The 20,178-nt window shown below is 46.5% G+C and overlaps 1 protein-coding gene across 8 annotated transcripts in view; it reads right to left on the reverse strand.

The window, feature by feature from the left end:
- RUFY3 (RUN and FYVE domain containing 3) overlaps positions 1–20,178 on the reverse strand; it is a 72,160-nt gene that overhangs the window by 31,511 nt on the left and 20,471 nt on the right. For 5 of the 8 annotated variants that reach the window (XM_087723968.1, XM_087723965.1, XM_087723971.1 and 2 more), the window contains exons 2-5: positions 8,528–8,701; positions 6,150–6,267; positions 3,991–4,092; positions 1,843–1,966 (exon numbers count right to left, since the gene is read on the reverse strand). In XM_087723968.1, the coding sequence (XP_087580094.1) occupies positions 1,843–1,966; positions 3,991–4,092; positions 6,150–6,267; positions 8,528–8,701 (518 nt within the window). Of the gene's footprint in view, positions 1–1,842; positions 1,967–3,990; positions 4,093–6,149; positions 6,268–8,527; positions 8,702–17,249; positions 17,304–20,178 lie in introns of all 8 variants that reach the window. The other 3 variants (XM_087723970.1, XM_087723966.1, XM_087723973.1) reach the window with 1 other exon arrangement.

Genomic DNA, 20,178 nt, shown 5'->3' on the forward strand with positions numbered 1-20,178 from the left:
CAGGCATGTTTAGTAATCACCTACATGGCACAATCGGACTCGCAAGATTGATGTCGGCCCCATTATAGGAAACCCAGGCTAAGAAATCATGTCCACAGAAAGGCTAAATTTATTTTTATTGAGATGGCCTATAACAGTGGTAGCTAATCTTTTTGCCATCCCTTGCCAAAAGTGGGGGAAGCGCAGGTGGGTCGTGCACACCAGTGGTGGGTTTCAAAAATGGTTCGAACCTACTCTGTGGGTGTGGCCTCCTTTGTGGGAGTGGCTTGCGGCCCATGTGACCGGATGGGAGTGGCTTGCTGCCCATGTGACCGGATATGAAGATGCCGACGACACTTGTCAGAACCACCTTAAATTTCCTCACACGCAGCACCGGCATGCATAAGAATAGGATGTAAACTTGTTTTTTAAAAGGCATCTTTGGTTTGCCTTAAAACAACTTCAACACACGCAATGTTCTGATTGCACCCCAAACGCAGAAGTCATCCTTACCTTTCACAGAGGCACTGAGTTTTATAAATAGGAGCATGATAGTGTAGAATAATCATATCCAAGGACCAGTGGTGGGTTTCAAAAAATTTTGGGACCTCTTCTGTAGGTGTGGCCTGCTTTCCGGGTCCACTGGTGGAACCTCTTCTAACCGGTTCGGTAGATTTGACGAACCGGTTCTACCGAATAGGTGCGAACTGGTAGGAACCCACCTCTGGTGCACACCCATAATTCTATGCGTGTGACACCCCTGCGCATGTGAGTGCGACCCACCCCCTGTGCATGCGAGCGCGCCCCTGCCCTCCCCCTGCTTTTTGCGCGCGAAGCCTCTTGAAGCCTCCGGAGGGCGAAAAACGGCCCAACAGGCAAACTGGAAGTTTGGGAACGGACTTCCGGGTTGCCTGTAGGGCCATTTTTCGCCCTCCACGGAGGGCGGAAAACGGCCCAAAGCGCAAACCGGAAGTCTGTTCCCAAACTTCCAGTTTGGGAGGGCGAAAAAAGGCCAAAAATGAAGGCCGAAGTCAGCTAGCCAGCACGCACATGTGCACTGGAGCTGACAGGGCAACTCCTCGCGTGCCCTAACAAATGGATCCGTATGCCACCTGTGGCACATGTGCCATAGGTTTGCCATCACGGGCCTATAATCCCTGTCCAAGTCATCCTCCTTAGTTCGGTGAATTAGAGAGTTGTCTGCGTCACTCGCTTCCTGTTCTGGATTTAAAATAGGTTTCTCTTCAGTCCCTTTTTCCAAGGTTATTTTCCTTGTAGTAGAGTAGTATTTCTCAAGAGTGGTGCGGTGGCCTAGAGGTGGAGCTCTCGCCTCACAATCAGGAGGCTGTGAGTTCGATCCTAGGTAGAGGCAGATATTTCTCTCTCTGGTCACGATGAGAATATATCGAATGAAGAAAACTCCGTGTTAGTGACAGGTCCGGAAGACTAAAAACGGCCCTACGAGCAAACCGGAAGTCCGTTCCTGAACTTCCAGTTTGCCCATAGGACCGTTTTTTTTTGCGCTCCGGAGGTTTCAGGGAAGCTCCTGAAGCCTCCTTAGGGCCTCCGGGGAGGAAGGGGCGGGGGAGGCCCTTTTCGCCCTCCTCTGGCGCCTATGAAGCCTCTGGAGCCTGGGGAGGGTGAAAAATGGCTTTAAAAATGGCATGCACGCTGGGCAGCTGACAGGGCAACACCTCACGTGCCCTGACAAATGGCTCCGCGTGCCACCTGTGGCACTCGTGCCATAGGTTCACCATCCCGGCAATAGCCCAAATGCAAGAAGGCTATTTGTTATCTCCAAGCTATAGTAACTCAGGACGTAGTAGGTCATCCCCAGTGATATGGAAACAAGAAATACGGCACCTGAGAATCCAAGTCTTCTCCCTTCATGCAGAAATTTGCATCAATGACATTCAGGCCCACTAAAAGCCCGGCGATTATAGCACCTTCTTCCTCCATCATGAGGGCATTCGCTTCATAAAATTCACTGCAAAACATATTGAAATACAAATGGCTACATTCAGGGTGGATAAAAATCGATGATTTTTTTTTAAAAAAAAATCATTTTATTCTTATTAAATTTATTTTAATAAAATGCTTTTGGAGTTAAAAAAAAAAATCTACCTGAAGATAGTTTTCTTTTTACGATACATTCATAACTTAGTTTATTCATGAAATGGAGCTAAGTTATGTAACATGAGGCTGTTTATTCTGCAATATTGGGACTGTCGATGAGTCAACAGCGGGTCAGGGAGGAGCTGCTGCGGGACAGAGAGAGGACAGTTGCCTCTTTAAAAATGATGATTTAAATGGAGCCGATTTCAATATATATATGGCGGTGTGTCTGTGTGTGTATGTCCCAGCATAACTCTGGAACGCCTCGAACAATTTCGACCAAACCTGGTACACAGATGACTTACTCTCTGGAAAAAAAATACTGTGGGGATAAGACACCCTTACCACCCCTTGAGGTGTGCGTTCTGTTAAGTTACAGCCTGTTGTGCCTTAAAACGGCTTCTACTGTGCAGCGCAGTGGAGTTGCCATGGTAATGGCTTCACAGTACTCCACAAGGGGGCTCCCTCTGGTAAGGGGGAAAATCCAACATTAGAAATTACCGTATTTTCACGACCATAAGCCGCACCGGATTGTAAGCCGCAGTATCAGTTAATGTTAATTTTTAAAACTTTTTTCACATATAAAGCGCACCGGGTTATAAGCCGCGCTCAGAGACCCGGCTCCCCTTGGTTCCTCATCGAATCACGTGCGCAGGTTGCAACTGGAACTCCGTCTGCCCGAGTTGGGGCATTTTCTGGCTTGGGACGCTCTGGCGGCTTCTTCGGGAGGCAGCCCGCCGGCTTCGGCGAAGGCTGGGACGGAGAGCGCGGCGACCGTGGAGCATGTGCAAAGTACTTTCGCCTCCACGCCGGCCCCCCTCACCGCGCGCCGGCCTTCGGGGATGAAGGGGCAGGACTTCCCGGGCGGAAGGCATGCCTGGCTCTGCGGCTCCAGCCCCAGCACCTTTCGGCCGAGCCTCTCCCGCCAGGCGGCCGCTTTCCTCCGCTGAGCGGCCCCGCGCAGCCACGCCACCCCGGGAGATCGCCAGCGCGGGGGCCTGGGGCGCGCGGTCAGGTCGCTCTGTCCTCTCCGCCTCCCGCGCCTTGCCCGCCGCCCGCCCGCCCAGGATGCTGACCTACTGCCATGCCCCGCGCCCGCCACTGGCCCGCTCCTGTGCCTCCGCTGCCGCCGCCCTGCTCGGAGTCCTCTGGCTGCACGCCTGCTGCGGCATGCCCCATGTCATCCGCATCGGTGAGCCAGGCGGGGGGGGATGGGGGCGGGCAGGGCGCCCGGGTTGCGGTCCCCGAGGCGGGTGGGTGGGCGCACGTGGCAGGCGTCGGCTAGCGGGACATTTCTGGCGCGGGAGGCTTCGGGCTCCGCTGCTCTCCCGGCTCTTGCCCGGCCGGCGTGGTGTGCTGGGAAGACCGGCGCCGCACCGGCCACCCGCGCGCCCTTGACCGGCAGCGCAGAGCCGGCTGGGGCGCGGAGCGGAGTTAGGCAGGGCGACTGCCGGGGCGGATGGGGTGCTCGGCGCCGGCAAATCCTGAAGGGCTGCACCAGTCTGCCATCCCTTCTTGCGGCGGCGGGGGTGTCGGAACAGCCCAGTCTATAGGGGCTGGGAGCTGGGTGGCTCTCTGCTCCGACTCAGAAAGTAGCGAGGTTGAAGGGAGAGACCCAAGGGACGTGTGCATGCTTGCGAGCTTCAAGTTTGAGCGTCGGGAGGGAGAGATTTTCGATCTTTTTTCACACATAAAGTGCACCGGGTTATAAGCCGCACTGCCGGTTTTTGATAAAATTTTAGGATTTTCAGTGCGGCTTATAGTCGTGAAAATACGGTACGTTTGGTCCGGACATTTCCCCCCTATAAATAAAATACTCGGTCAATGCCGGGTTATCAACTAGCATGTAGTATGTAACTCATGAGGATTACCATTAAGGATGAACCGAGTTCTCACCTGAGAATTTCCCTTCTGTTTATTAAGGCTTTCATGTACTCTGAAAGTTTCTTCTGCATCAGTGCCAGACGCAGCCAGGCTCTTCCCCTTCCCACGGGAGTCCTACCAAGACCCAAAGACAAATGATAAATGTTGTTACACATAAGGTGGCAGGTCACCTAAGCATAAGTATAGTCTTTATTGTCATTGTACAACATGAATACAACAAAATTGATTTTAACCTCACTGGTGCAAAATTATAGCAGAAACTAAAAAAGAAAAAATAGGGGGGGGAAAACCAGCGTGTGCATGGAGTGATTGTGGTTGTATTTAAAAGTCTGACAGCCGCAGGATAGAAATTATCTTTAAACCTATTTGTTCGGCTGGCTATACTGTGATGTCTTCTGCCTGTTGGTAGAAGTACAAAGAGACACTGACCAGGGTGTGAATCATCCTGAGTATCTTCCTTACTCTGCTAAAGCAGCGATGTCATCCAGTGGTGTCAGAGGGCAACTAAGTGCCAAATTCTCCACAAAGAATAAACAATAAAAGTGGGTGACTTAATTTTCCCCTGAATTAGACAAATGTAAATACAAAAGAGGTTGTGGTAGAAAACGGTCTCAAATGTGAATTTTATTTTATCTGGTCTTGTTGTATTCGGGTCTTTTCCCATGTAAGATTGAGATTGTCTTGGCAACGTTTCAGCGAGGTCTCACTCACCATCTTCAGGCTGGTGTTTTCAGCTTTGTGTTTGTGTAAGTAAAGCGTGGTCAGAGTCGCCGTCTTTCTATAAATCTTGGTGTGTGTGTGTGGAGTGCTGGCTTTGTTTCAGTAAGTGGATTGATTGGCTGTATGGTTGTATCATGATTGGTTGATTGGTGCTGATTAGTGCTGGCTGTGTGTCCGTTGTTGTTTTGTGTTGTAACGGCTTGGGTGGTGGGTGGGGCTCGTTTGGCCGTTACAACACAAAACAACAACGGACACACAGCCAGCACCAATCAGCACCAATCTACTAATCATGATACATCAACACAGCCAATCAATCCACTTGAAACAAAGCCAGCACTCCACACACCCCCACCAAGATTTCTAGAAAGACGGCAGCTCTGACCAATGGCTGTGTGTGTGTGTATGTTCCAGCATAACTCTGGAACGCCTTGAGCAATTTCAACCAAACTTGGTACACAGATGACTTACTCTCTGGAGAAAAATACTGTGGAGGTAAGACACCCCTAACACCCATCGTGATGTGTGTGTGCGTGTGATGGCATGCAGCCAGCTCCAGCTCAGCTCCACTGCGCATGCACAGGGTGCGGGGGGAATGCAGGGAGGTGTGGCGCAAGGCCCCCGCTCTCCGCAGCCCATTTTTGCTTCTAAGACACTGCTAAGCTTACTAAGCCCAAAATAGGGCGTGGGTGTGTGTGTGTCGTGCATGCATGCATGGAGGTAGTGCGGGGGGATTGCGCGACACTATAGATATAATTCATTCCTTTTCCTATCTAATACAGGATTAGGATAAATAAATACCGGGGCAATGCTGGGTTATGAGCTAGTATTGCATAAAGAGCAAAGCACACCCTACTTGTGCTACGTGTCACCTACAAAGCCCTCCATGGTATTGGATCTGGGTACTTGAGAGACCGCCTACTGCCAATTACCTCCACTAGACCGATAAGATCGCATAGATTAGGCCTCCTCCAAATTCCATCAGCCAGCCAGTGTAGACTGGCAACTACCTGGAGGGGAGCCTTCTCGGTGGCTGCTCCGACCCTCTGGAACGAACTCCCCGTGGAGATTCGGACCCTCACCACCCTCCAGTCCTTCCGCGCCGCCCTTAAAATCTGGCTGTCCCGGCTGGCCTGGGGTTAACGATTCTAACCCCACTCGAATTGTATGACTGTTGTGTTCTTAAATGATGTAGTGTCTCCATGTTGTAAATTGTTTGTCCTTCCCCCCCCCCTTTTTGAACTGTGAGCCGCCCTGAGTCCCCCCAGGGAAAAGGGCGGCATACAAATAAAGTGAAAATGAAATGAAAAAATGAAATGAAAAAACACCCAACACAACCTTCTACTTCTAAAACAGAACTGTGATAGACTTTAATGAATACAAGTTACTATACAGAATTTCAGAGAATAACCTGACGAGCGTCTTTTGAAAAAACAGAAGGCGGCAACACTTACTTCAGCCCGGGCAAATCTTTAACGCTTGCTGTGATTTCTCCAGCTTCAGGAACAAACTTCTCTACTAATTCCAGAGGTCCCCAAAATGACTTATTTTGGCCCAGAAATGTCTTCTTGGCTAAACAAAAACATTATTTTTCTTTCGAATATCTGAACTGGCATTTTTTAAATAAAAATAAATAAATGTCTTTATTGTACGTTTTCCTTTATTCTACGTCACAATTTCAATTTTGCAACAGCGGCATACTGGTTGCATCAATTTCCTTTTTAAAGATGGAAACAATACCCATTGTCACTAAAATTGATTTAAAATATTCGTGACCCGTCAAAACCGCGGTCCACAAAAGCGCGCTCGACGAAAGCGCGCATTTGACGTCATCACAGCGCGACGAAAAAAATTAAAAATTGAAATAAAAATAAAATTAAAGCAAGCCGATTCACATAAAGGGTTAGGGTTAGGGTTAGGGTTAGGTTTAGAGCGTTAGGGTTACATTTAGCGTTAGGTTAAGGGTTAGCGTTAGGTTTAGCGTTAGGTTAAGGGTTAGGTTTAGGGTTAGATTTAGGGTTAGGTTAAGGGTTAGGGTTAGGGTTAGGTTTGGGGGGGTTAGGGTAAGGTTTTCGCTTTACTTTTACATTTATCGATCACAGCGCGATGTTTTCATCGCGATGTGATGACGTCACGTACGCACTTTCGTCGAGCGCGATTTTGTCGTCCGCGATTTTGTGGTGGAACCAAAATATTGGCCCTTCTCCATTCATTTAATAATGTTCCCCTCTTGTTCCATTTAAAAGTGTACACTAAATGTTTTAGTTGATGCCATAAATCAATAAATTGATTTTGTAGGCTTATGATTCTTATCCTACTGGGGTTGACCACCAAAGACGCTGAGCTGGTCGATCAGAAAGGTCAGCAGTTTGGCGGTTCGAATCCCTAGCGCCGCATAACGGAGAGAGCTCCCATTACTTGTCCAAGCGTCTGCCAACCTAGCAGTTCGAAAGTACGTAAAAAATGCAAGTAGAAAAATAGGAACCACCTTTGGTGGGAAGGTAACAGCGTTACGAGCGCCTTCGGCGTTTAGTCATGCCGGCCACATGACCACGGAGACGTCTTCGGGCAGCGCTGGCTCTTCAGCTTTGAAACAGAGATGAACACTGCCCCCTAGAGTCAGGAACGAGTAGCACATATGTGCGAGGGGAACCTTTACTTTACCTTTTATTGAGGGAAAACCTGGAAATAAGGTCTACTTTATGTGCAGAAAACTTCCCACTACCAAGAAATGAAAAAAATATACACACTTATGGACCAGGAGTCTCCAAACTTGGCAACTTTATGATATGTGGACTTCAACCCCCAGAATTCTTGCATAGCTGGCTGAGGAATTCTAGGCGCTGAAGTCCACAAGTTTAAAAGTTGCCAAGGTTGGAGACCCTCTGTGTTAACCAGGACTTAACCTAAGAAAACATCTTAGAAAACAAAACATACTGCCCTATCTACTAGTTTATTCCAGTTTAAGAATGTGGATATAATCCCCAGAGGAGATCTTTGTTGTGGCCTGCCAGCGGCAAGTGGAGCCGGCAGCAGATTCAGACAGTGAGGAGGTTGGGGAGGAACATGGGCCGGTCCTGGAGTCTGGGGAAGGCTCTGAGGAGGGCTCTGTGTCGGAGGCAGAGAGGGGGACAGGGCCGTCTGACAGTTATCAGCTGCCTTCAGAGTCAGACATCAGTGAGGCAGAAGAACACCAGGAGCCTGTTCCCGGTGTGCGCATGTGCAGAGTTGCCAGACGAAGGGAACAGCTAAGAAACAGGGGTCGACTCGTAAGGCCACAGGTGGACGATGAATGGCCCCTTCCCAGAGGAAATAAAAGAGGAGCGAAAGGGGAGTGGAGTTTGCAGGAGACAATTAATTTGTTTAATTGGTTTGTGACTCGCCGATGCTCCTTGCCAAGTTTTGCAGAGCCGAGGTGGCGCAGTGGCTAGAGTGCAGTACTGCAGCCACTTCAGCTGACTGTTAGCTGCAGTTCGGCGGTTCAAATCTCACCAGCTGAGGGTTGACTCAGCCTTCCATCCTTCCGAGGTGGGTAAAATGAGGACCCGGATTGTTGTTGGGGGCAATATGCTGACTCTGTAAACCGCTTAGAGAGGGCTGAAAGCCCTATGAAGCGGTATATAAGTCTAACTGCTATTGCTATTGCAGATATGGGTCTGGCAGCTCTCCAAGCCAGATAAGGTCTGTAAATCCTCCCTTGAAAGATTTTGCTGGATGTGAGTGAGCAGAATTCACAGTCAATTAATAAAAGGGTTTTTTGTCGGGACCAGGAGTCTGCTTCATGCTCTCGGGAAGCCTCAGTCAAAACAATCCTCTGTCAATCTATACTCACCTTTTAAGCCATGTTTAAGGCAGTGCTCCATGACTACAAAGAACTGCTGAAGAGGTGCATAGTCGGAGTCCAACGTTCTCCCAAGATTTAGAGCGGATTCGATCAAGCCCTTTATGCTTAGTTTCGCCATGTTCATCAGATTCATGCGTTCATTGGCCATGACATAGTTCGGATCTACAACAGAACATACATACATGGTTTAATAAGATCCTGGTTTCAATCGACTGGGGAAAAAAAACGTTAAGAAAACAAAGTTGGAATTCGTAAAGGAGCAGGTTAGGCCAGATCATTGTGGGAAAAGTCTATCTAATGTGATCACAAAGCGTTGAGACTGACTTGACGGAACATCAATATAAAGAATGTTGTGTAATTTATTGTACTGTATCATTAAGAAGGACAACGATCATATCTACCAAGAAATAGTTCAAGAGTGGGGAAAGTCATACACGGATAAGACAGCCAGTTATCAACATCTTTCAGCTAAGGGATAATCCAAATAGCATAGTCCAGTATCATATAATCAGTCCGGTACTCAAAGTTTGCTAACAGTTGCAAAACTTACAATAGCTCACGGCACTCAGATCAGCCCAGCATCTAACGAACAGAGAGCTAACAGTCATTCTGGCTCCCTCTTATGGCTGATTGAGGAAACAGCAACCAATCACATTTTACAGTATGGTTTAAAGAAACAGGTATAGCATTGTTACATGATTTATATATTGCCAACCCAACCGTTAGATTATATTCCTAACACAAAGGCTTATTTTGGGCGTCAAAAGAAAATAAGACCCTGTCTTATTTTGGGGGGAACATGGTAGACAACAGAGGATCCAAGATTGGCAATCTTAAGACTTGTAAACTTCAAAATGCCCCCAAATTCCCCAGCCAGCCGCGTGGAAGTGGGCATGGGGTACTGCACAGTTCTTGAAAAAGTTTTAAAGCTGACTTGGCTCCAAATTTAAAGACTTGGTAGTCTGTAGAATAAATAGGCCAATCAATGAAATATTTCCTCACTGTAACGGAATTCTCCCCTCGCCAGAAAACTGGTATGAAGACAAATCCAGGAACCTGTTTTCTAAGGAACTGAGTTTGTTCACGAAGGAATACAGATTTGTTTTTTTTTTTACTAATCTACATCAATTTTCCAAGCCACCGGCTATACATTGGGTCTTTTAAGGCCATCCCTCGATTCAGAAAATGTAACTCATATTGTACTTTCACACTTAAAGCAGACTCCATAGCAATAGCAATAAGACTTATATACCGCCTCATAGGGCTTTCAGCCCTCTCTAAGCGGTTTACAGAGTCAGCATATCGCCCCCACAATCTGGGTCCTCATTTCACCCACCTCGGAAAGATGGAAGGCTGAGTCAACCCTGAGCCGGTGAGATTTGAACCGCTGAACTGCAGATAACAGTCAGCTGAAGTGGCCTGCAATACTGCACCCTAACCACTGCGCCACCTCGGCTCTTCATGTTGACGGTACTCATTAAAAGAGCGGAATGTTCAAAATTGGGAAAGGAGTACAGTTAGGCTGTATACTATTGCCTTGCCTATTTAACTTACGGAGTATAAGACGCACCAAAAAAGAGGGTGAAAATTCGAGTACATCTTATATACCAAATGTAGCCCCACCCACCCCCACCAGAGGCCAAAACGCGAGGCATGGGGGCAGCGATGGTCTATGGCTATCCCTGCAGCCTGGAACAGCTGATTGGGGGTATTCTGGCAGTCCAATCCACCAGCCAATCAGCTGTGCTGAATCAGGCTGCGATAAGTCCTGAAGCTGACCTGGCTGATCAGAGTTTGCAGCAGCGATCACATTCAGAAAGCACACACAAGTCAGCAGGATTCAAAATAATAACAATATACAATACAATACCAAAAGCAGGTTTTCCAAGGTAGCAGTAAATACAAGCAAAACACAAGCAGTTTCATTTTCAGTTCTTGGCTAAGCCTGTGTCCTTCCTGTCTCCTTGTTGCTCACATGGCAAATACTGTTTCACAGTCCAAATAGCCCTCATTGGCTTAGTTGCTATACCTATTTATTGGCTGATCTTGCTAACATGTATTCCAAGTCAAGAAGCTAGCCAGCTGAATACTATGGAGACTGGTAGGCAGAATTTTTTCCTTCTTATTCCCAAAAAACTAAGGTTCGTCTTATACTCTGGAGTGTCTTATACTCCAAAAAATGTGATATATGCAGAGCACATAATGAGAAAGACGGGGCAAGATGAATCAAAAGTTGGAATTAAGATTGCTGGGAGAAATATCAACAGCCTCCAATGTGCAGATGATACCACTCTAATGGCAGAAAGTGAAGAGGAACTAAAAAGCCTCTTGATGCGGATGAAGGAGAGTGCAAAGGTTGGCTTGAAACTCAACATTAAGAAAACTAAGATCATGGCATCCGGCCCTCTCAATTCCTGGAGGTGGTAGTAGATTTTATTTTCCGGGGCTCTAAGATCACCGCAGATGGGGACTGCAGCCAAGAAATTAAAAGACGCTTGTTCCTGGGGAGGAAAGCTATGGCAAATCTAGACATCATACTAAAAAGCAGAGACATCACCCTGCCAACAAAAGTGTGTACAGTCAAGGCGATGGTTTTCCCAGTTGCAACGGACGATTGTGAAGGTTGGACCACAAGAAAGGCTGAGCACCAAAGAATGGAGGCCTTTGAACTCTGGTGCTGGAGAAGACTCCTGCGAGACCCTTGGACTGCAAGGCCATCCAACCGGTCAGTCCTAGAGGAGATCAACCCTGACTGCTCTTTAGAAGGCCAGATCCTGAAGAGGAAACTCAAATACTTTGGCCACTTAATGAGAAGGAAGAAGGACTCTCTGGAGAAGAGCCTCATGCTGGGAACAATGGAGGGCAAAAGAAGAAGGGGACGACAGAGAATGAGGTGGCTGGATGGAGTCATTGAAGCAGTCGGCGTGAGCTTAAATGGACTCCAGAGGATGGGAGAGGACAGGAAGGCCTGGAGGAACGTTGTCCATGGAGTCACGATGGGTCGGACACAACTTCGCAACTAACAACAACAAAATGTGCAAAGAGCCTTTATTTTTTTTAGAAACTGATAGTCCTCAACTTATAAACCTAAATGGGCCCAATTTGAAGATTGTTAAGCAAATCAGCAATTGTGGCCATAGATGTGAGCTGCTGGCAAGTGTCCAAAATAAAACAACTGTCTTGCTTAGTAGCCATGGAAATGTTGGGCTCAAATTGTGGTCATAGGTTGAGGACTATCTGTACTGTAAACCATCTCAGTCTTCTGAAGGCAAAGTATATTTCTCTTTAACAGATGAAATAACATGATAACGGCAACAAACGTCCTCGTTTTAGCCATTTCGAACCAGTAATTAACTGAGGGAAGCAATGTGCAATTAAATATACGGGTGAAAAATTACTACTGGACTGCCAACAGAAGAGATTACAGGTAGTCCTCGACTTACGACCACAATTGAGCCCAACATTTCTGTTGTTACGCGAGACATTTGTTAAGTCAGTTTTGCCCCATTTTACGACTTTTCTCACCACAGCTCAGTTCCACAAATTCAGTTTCTTAGAATCAGAATTGCAGTTGATAAGTTAGGAACCTGGTCGTTAAGTGAATCTGGCTTTCCCCATTGACTTTGCTTGTCAGAAGGTCGCAAAAGGGGATCGCGTGACCCCCCCAGGACACTGCAACCGTCGTCATAAGTAGGAGTCAGTTGCCAAGTGCCTGAATTTTGATCATGTGACCATGGGGATGCTACAAAAGATGTAACTGTGGAAAACGGTCGTAAATCCCTCTTTTCAGTGCAGTTGGTAACTTGGGATGGTCACTAAGTGAACTGTTGTAAGTCAATGACTTGTAGCTCAGGGCTGAACCGTGGAATCCTGGGTGCCCTCTGAGCTTGGTTGTTTTCTTGCAGACTTTTCATGACCCAACTAGGTAACATCATCAGTGCTACAGTAGAAAGGGCTGGAGCTTTATTCTTGCTCCCACACTTTCCAAAGAACTCCAAATCCATTATGTCTATGGAGATTCCCAATTATCCAGGTCATTGGTCTCTCTTGCTTTTTTTTTCTTTTCTTTTTGAAAATGTTTCGCTTTTCATGGAATTTCTTCAGTTCCAACTGGGATGAAACGGGAAACGTTTTCAAAGGGGGAAGGGGGGAACGGGGACCCGAGAAAGTCCAGTTGCCTTTTGCAAAAAAACACTTTGGGGACATCCAAATCTATTTACTGTCTAGTCACATCTTGACAAATATATAGTCTCAAATTTATTGTTGTGTCCATTTTTTTCATATTTTTGTATTTCCATCAGCCCATCCTTGTCACACGCCACAATTAAATTAGATGGTTAGGCAAAGCTGTTCTAACCCAGGCTTCCCAAAATCACCAAGCAGACCCCTTGTCCTGACAAAACCCCTTTTTATTCAGCGAATGTGAATTCCTCTCATTCACATCCAGCAAAGTCCCCGGCAAACAGTCTTTCAAGGGTGTATTGACAACCACAGACCTTATCAGGCTTGGAGAGCTGCCAGGCCGATATCTTCCAAACGCAACACTGCACAAGAAAATACTTGGCAAGGAGTCTCTGAGAGTCACGAACAAATCTCCACACTAATTAAGCGAACTAATTGTCTCCTGCAAACTCCACTCCCCTTTCGCTCCTCTTTATTCCGTATAGGAGGGGCCATTCACCATCCGCCTGTGGCTTTACTCCCGAGTCGGCCCTTGTTCCTTAACTGTTCCCTTCTCCTGGCAGCTCTGCGTATGCGCACATCGGAAACAGGCTCCAGCTGTTCTTCTGCCCCACTGATGTCTGATTCTGAAGGCAGCTGATAACTGTCGGATGGCCTTGGCCCCCTCTCTGCCTCCGATGCAGAGCCCTCATCCGAGCCTTCCCCAGACTCCAGGACTGGCCCAGGTTCCTCCCCAACTTCCTCACTGTCCGAATCTGCCGCCAGCTACACTGTCCACAACAAAAGCTTTAGAATATCACAGAAAACGGAAATCTTTTGAAGCCAGACCTATCTGGTGTAAATCTGGGAAATAAAGAAATGCACAAAAGGCCACTTTATTGCATTCCAAAATATAAACCCATAAAAAACCCCTGAAAGCTTACAGTTTTCTGTCATAAGATCGAGACTCTTATCCATTTCTGCTTTCTTGTGCGGCACAAAAAAAAAAAATTTCCCCAACCACAACCGGCTGCTGTTTCATTTGTTGACATCCTTTCTACAACTGGATTGTGGCATATCACACACAGGCTGCATTTACATCACACATGCAACCACAAATCAGCCAATCACATTTGAGCCTCCTGCTTTGGCAGGAGCTGGCTAAGGGTTAGCTACTTTGTTATCCCACGTGTTATTGGGTGACGCCAACCAGAGGTGGGTTCTTACCGGTTCCGCCGAGTAGGTAGTAACACGGCCTGCCATACCCCCAAACTGATTCTATGGCTGGCGCCGCCATCTTGGTTTTTGACTCTGCGCATGTGCACAAAAATCTTCATTGCAGAAATTCATTTTTTTTTAGCAATAGCAGTTAGACTTATATACCGCTTCATAGGGCTTTCAGCCCTCTCTAAGCGGTTTACAGAGTCAGCATATCGCCCCCACAGTCTGGGTCCTCATTTCACCCACCTCGGAAGGATGGAAGGCTGAGTCAACCTTGAGCCGGTGAGATTAGAACCGCTGAACTGCAGATAACAGTCAGCTGAAGTGGCTTGCAGTACTGCACCTTAACCACTGCGCTACCTCGGCTCTTTTTTTTCCCTTTGTAAGGTTGTGCGCATGCGCAGACCTTTTTAATTGGTTCGGTGACTCTCCGAGGCTCCTGGCCAAGTTCTGCAGATCTCGGCCTGGCAGCTCTCCAAGCCAGATAAGGTCTGTGACTGTAAATCCTCCCTCGAAAGACTTTGCTGGATGTGAATGAGCAGAATTCACAGTCAATTAATAACAGGGTTTTTTTGTTGGCACAAGGAGTTTGCTTCATGCTCTGGGGAAGCCTCGGTCAGAACACTCCTGCTTAAGCAGGAGGTTGGACTAGAAGACCTCCAAGGCCCCTTCCAACTCTTGATTTATTATTGATGAGCGTGGCAGCAAACATTTAACCTGCTGCAAGAAATGAACAGAAGAAACTAAGCAAACAAATTATTGGGTGGGGGAGCAAACATTTGTCAAAAAGTTTTTAAAACCTATCGTATAATGAAAGAGGAAACAGTCAAGAATGAAGGATATAAATAAGGCAGCCAAAGGTTTACAACATATACCATTTAATGAATCCTTGAACCTTAAATAAAAGTACTGTTGACATTCCCTTTCAGAAAATATTCCAGGTTCGTCTTTACTGGAATTATTATTATTTTTTGAAGACTTAAAATGATTTATTTGCTCCAGTCCAGATATGATCAGATTTAGAAAGCTGTTTTATTATCTGTCGCCAGGTGCATGGGCTGTACCCATTATTTATATATTTAACACTGTTTTAAGGATTTGGTTCTGGATGCTTAGGGACTAATCTACTGTCTTTTTGGAGAACGGGTTACAGGCAGTCCTCAACTTATGAGCACAACTGGCATCGGAATTTCCGTTCTTGATCAAGGTGGTTGTTAAGTGAGGCAAGCCCGATTTTTTTGACCCTTTTGGTCACAATTGTTACGCAAATCACTGGAGTTCTTCAGTGAATCTGGCTTCCCAAGGGGTACATGCCAGATGTTAAGCACCTGGAATTTGATCACGTGACTGTGGCGGTTCTGCAACAGTCGTAAGTGCGAGAACTGGTCCTAAGTCACTTTTTTTCCCAGGCCATTGTTAACTTTGAACAGTCACTAAATGAATGATTGTTAAGTCAAGGACTACTTATTACTGTATATTTCTACTGAAGTAAGATAGAAAGAGAGAGTTCAGCTTCTGGAGTTCTGGTATGCAGATAGGCCTCGACTTACAACCAACCATTCATTTTATGACCGTTCAAAGTTACAACAGCACTGAAATCTAAAAAAAAAATTATTACTGGTTCTGTGGGCGTGGCTTGGTGGAGGGGGGGTCATGTGACTGGGTGGGCGTGGCTATGTAGTCATGTAACTGGGAAATCAAAAGACAGAAACTCACTTTAACAAAGTCCTGCTGGGGCGGGGTTGGACTAGATGACCTCCAGGTCCCTTCCAGCCCTGGATTATCCTCTGAAGCTGCATCTAGTGCCAGGTTTGGAGTCCTTCCTTCCTTTCCTTTTTCCTTCCCTCCCTCCCTCTCTCTCTTTCTTTCTTTCTTTCTTTCTCTTTCTTCCTTCCTCCCTCTTTCTTTCTTTCTTTCTTTCTTCTTTCTTTCTTTTTTTCTTTTTCTTTCTTCCTTCCTTCCTTCCTTCCTTCCTCCCTCCCTCCCTCCTTCCTTCCTTCCTTCCTTCCTTCCTTCCTCTTTCTTTCTTTCCTTTTTTTCTCCTTTCTTTCTGTCCCTGTTTCTCTCTCTCTTTTTCCTTCTTTCTTTCTCAGCACCCTAACTCCCTTTTTTGGCCTAGCAGGCTCAAGGGAAGTCTGCTGGGAGCAAAAACTGACACACACACACCCCAAAAAACGCGTTTTTAGCTGTGTGACGTGTGATCATCGTAACTTTTTTTTAAGAAAAAAAAACTTTTAAAAGTATTTTTTACTACCAGTTCTGCAAACCGGTAGCATTTTTTTTAACTACCCGGTTCGGGCGAAGCAGCCCAAACTGGTGGCATTTCACCCCTGCTTATGACCGTTCTTCACACTTACTTTTTCACACTTACGATCATTGCAACGTTCCCCATGAACACGTGATCAAAATTTGGAGACCTGGCAACGGTTTGCAGTGTCCCGGGGGGGTCATATGATCGATCCCCTTTTGCTAAGGGGAATCAGATTCATTTAACAACCGTGTGACTAACTTAACAACTGCAATGGTTCACTTAAACAACCGTGGCAAGAAAGGTGGCAAAACGGGGCAAAACTCAACTTATCAAAGGGGCTCAATTGTCGTAAGTTGAGAACTACCTGCAGGTTCACCGACAAATGCACGCTCGACAAAAGCGCGCCGACGAAACCACGGGGAGAAAACCGCGAGTTCGAAATCGTGCCGACGAATGAGTGCAGAAGCGCGCCGACAACAGCGCACCGACAGAAGCGCACTCGAAACCTAACCCTAAAGGTAACCCTAAAGATAACCCTGAACCTAACACTAACCCTTTCCTTAACCCTAACCCTAACCGTAATCGCGCTTCTGTCGGCGCGCCTTTGTGGGCATGCTGTCGATGTCGCGGTTTTATCGTCGCGGTTTTATCGCCGCGGTTTTGTCAGTGCGCTGTTGTCGGGCGCGCATTTGTCAGGTCACGCTACCTGCATATATTAGCCTTTAGAGGAGACCAGTATGTTCGCGTCAACGCAGAGGATGGATTTTATTTCTATTTATTCATTATTAAATTCAATTATAACGAAGGATGTGCTCTTTCCAATGGGGACCGACGGTAGCCCGGAAGTAAAATAAATAAATGGAGGTATGGGTGCGTCTTAAGAATGCAATGGACACGGACTACATTGAAGGGAAAAATGCGTGTTTTTAATCGAGCGAAAACGCAGAACAATATGGGCACAGATATATATGCATGGTGGGAACCGCTGGAAAAGTAGCATGGGTGACCCAGCTCCAAAGACGACAAAAGCAAATGGAATGCAAAGAAAGAGCAGGAAGATGGTGGTGTGGAACGCACCTTCTGTGTCATTGCGCAATTGCTCCACCAAATCTGTCAAATCCTCCCATGAGTCTTTGAAAACAGCAGAGAAAAAAAAGGGGGGAAAGAAAGAAAAAAAGATGTCATGGAAGCCATGATACAAAGAAAAGAGGGGTGGGGGAGTCAAGGTAAGGAAACTGAATAACAGAGAGGGAGGCTGTTATACAGGAAACATGTGACCCGACCAATGCGCGCCCGACAACAGTGCGCCGATAAAACCGCGACGTCAACAGCGCGCCCACAAAGGCGCACCGACAAAAGCACGATTATGGTTAAGGTAAGGGTTAGGGTTAGGTTCAGGGTTAGCTTTAGGGTTAGGTTTAGAGTGCACTGTTGTCGGCGCGCTTCTGCGTTCACTCATCAGCGCGATTTCTCCACGCGGTTTCATCGGCGCGCTTTTGTCGAGCGCGCATTTGTCGGTGAACCCAGGAAACACACTGGAATTGTCTAAGGTTGAAAGGACTTAAAAGCAGTGGTGGGATTCAAATCATTTAACAACCGGTTCTCTGCCCTAATGATTGCAAAAACTTTTTTTTTTAATTTGCCTCTTCAAAATCTTGGTGCGTCTTATACTCCGGTGCGTCTTATACTCCGAAAAATACGGTATTTCTATACTAAACCAAGCTGCTCAGAAAGTTAACAACCGGTTCTCCCGAAGTGGTGCGAACCGCCTGAATCCCACCACTGCTTAAAAGTATTTTCAATTACGATATTACATAGTAAACACAGAGCATTAAAGTGATCGGAAAGAACGATTTTTTTTTTAACCGACGCAAAAAAGAATATTAAGGTTTCACATTATTTTTAAGACGGAGATTAAGGTGCATTTGCAACCTGCCTTTTTTTAATGAGATAGAACATTTTAAGATGTTTATAATACCAGTTTCCAAAACTACTTTTTAAAGAGTTGTTGGAGACCTCAATATAAAAGAAAGAATCTGTTCTGGCACTTTGCAGCGTAATAATTACCACATTTTTGGAGTATAAGACGCACCTTTTTCCCTCGAAAGAGAGGGTGAAAATCTGGGTGCGCCTTATACACTGAATACAGCATTTTTTGGCCTACCGAAACCCCGCCCCCTTTGCAAAAATGCCCGTGCATAGCCTTTAGGAGGCTTTCAGAGTGCTCCTGGGCCTGGGGAGGGCAGAAATGAGCGAAAAATGGGGGTTTTTTTTGCTCGTTTTTGCCTCCCCAGCCCCAGGAGCACTCTATAAGCATCCTAAAGGCTATTCAAAAATGGCGCGTTTTTGAGATGACTGCAGAGTGCAAAAACTTTTTTCTTTTAAACTACTTCTACAGTACATTCATTTTTTTAAAGGGGTGGCCCCAAGCTTATAAGCTTGGCAGTCCATAAAAAGTGTTTCGATAGGAGGAAATAAATCCTGGAAATAGCAGTGTTAATATTACCCGGTTTCCCCAAAAATAAGACCTACCCAGATATTAAGCCCAATTGGGCTTTTGAGCGCATGGGCTAAAATAAGCCTTCCCCGAAAATAATGCAACACATCATTATTATCACCATGAAGTGACCACGCTTGCCTCCTCCTCCTGCACCTCAAAAATAATAAGACCTCCCCGAAAATAAGGACAAGTGCTTATTTCGGAGGTCAAAAAAAAAAAAAAAGAGCCTGTCTTATTTTCAGGAAAACACGGGGGCAGATAAATTGCACTATTTAAAATAGCCTTTGATTTTCCATCTTGCAATCTTTTCCATAAAAGGCCTTTCTGTGCTGGCTGCATTAGAAATTCTGTGAACTTACTGTCACCTCTTAGCTGTTTTTACTGATAATCACACAGTGGTAAATAATTCACCACTCTTGAGGCGTACAGGGATTTCCACCACCTAAATAATGGAAACTGTGATTTTCTTGTGGAAGAAGATTGGAAAATAATACAATGAGGATCATGCAGGAGTGAAATACACAGGGGTGGGTTTCAACCGGTTCGCGGCGGTCCCTGCGAACCGGTTGGTCGGCGAACCCGGAAGTAAGTAACTTCCGGGAACGGCGAAGGGCCCACCCGCCCGCCCGCGCTCCTTACCCGGTTTTGACGAGTTCTGCGCTTCCACGCATGCGCAGGACGCATACAGCGCCTGCGCGATCCTCCAGGAGCAGCTGGAGCATCACACAGACGCTAGTACGCATGCGTGCACCGCGCGTGTCCACGCACACGCCGCACACGTACACGAGGACGCCGCCGGCCCCGTTCCAACCAAACCGGTTGGAACGGGGCGAGAAACCCACCTCTGGAAATACAGCAAGTTCTGACAGGTTCTGGAGAACCAGTAGCAGAAATTTTGAGTAGTACGGAGAACCAGCAGCGGAGATTTAAGTAGTTCGGAGAACCGGCAAATGCTACCTCTAGCTGTCCCCAAAGTGCGTTGGGAATGGAGATTTTGCAGTATCCTTTCCCTGTCACGCCTACCAAGCCACACTCACAGAACCGGTAGTGAAAAATTTGAATTTCACCATTGGGATCGTGGGTTTCCATGTTTCATTGCTGATCAAAATCTACACAGGGGATCCTTGTTTAATGACTGGTCACGTAACAAATTGTTCAGAGTTACAATGGACTTATTCATCTAGCTAGAAGATGAATCACAAGTTGGAATTAAGATTGCCGGGAGAAATATCAACAATCCTCCGATATGCAGATGATACCACTCCAATGGCAGAAAGGGAAGAGGAAATAAAGAGCTTCGTGATGAGGGGGAAGAAGGAGAGTTGGCTTGAAACTCAACATTAAGAAAACTAAGATCATGGTATCCGGCCCTCTCAATTCCTGGCAAATAGATGGGGAAGAAATGGAGGTGTTAGAAGATTTTATTTTCCTGGGCTCCAAGATCACCGCAGATGGGGACTGCAACCAAGAAATTAAAAGACGCTTGCTCCTGGGGAGGAAAGCTAT

Source organism: Thamnophis sirtalis, unplaced genomic scaffold (genome assembly GCF_051295495.1).
Source record: "Thamnophis sirtalis isolate CommonGarterSnake01/CBP01778 unplaced genomic scaffold, rThaSir2_p1.2 scaffold_10, whole genome shotgun sequence".
NCBI classification, from domain to species: Eukaryota; Metazoa; Chordata; class Lepidosauria; order Squamata; family Natricidae; genus Thamnophis; species Thamnophis sirtalis.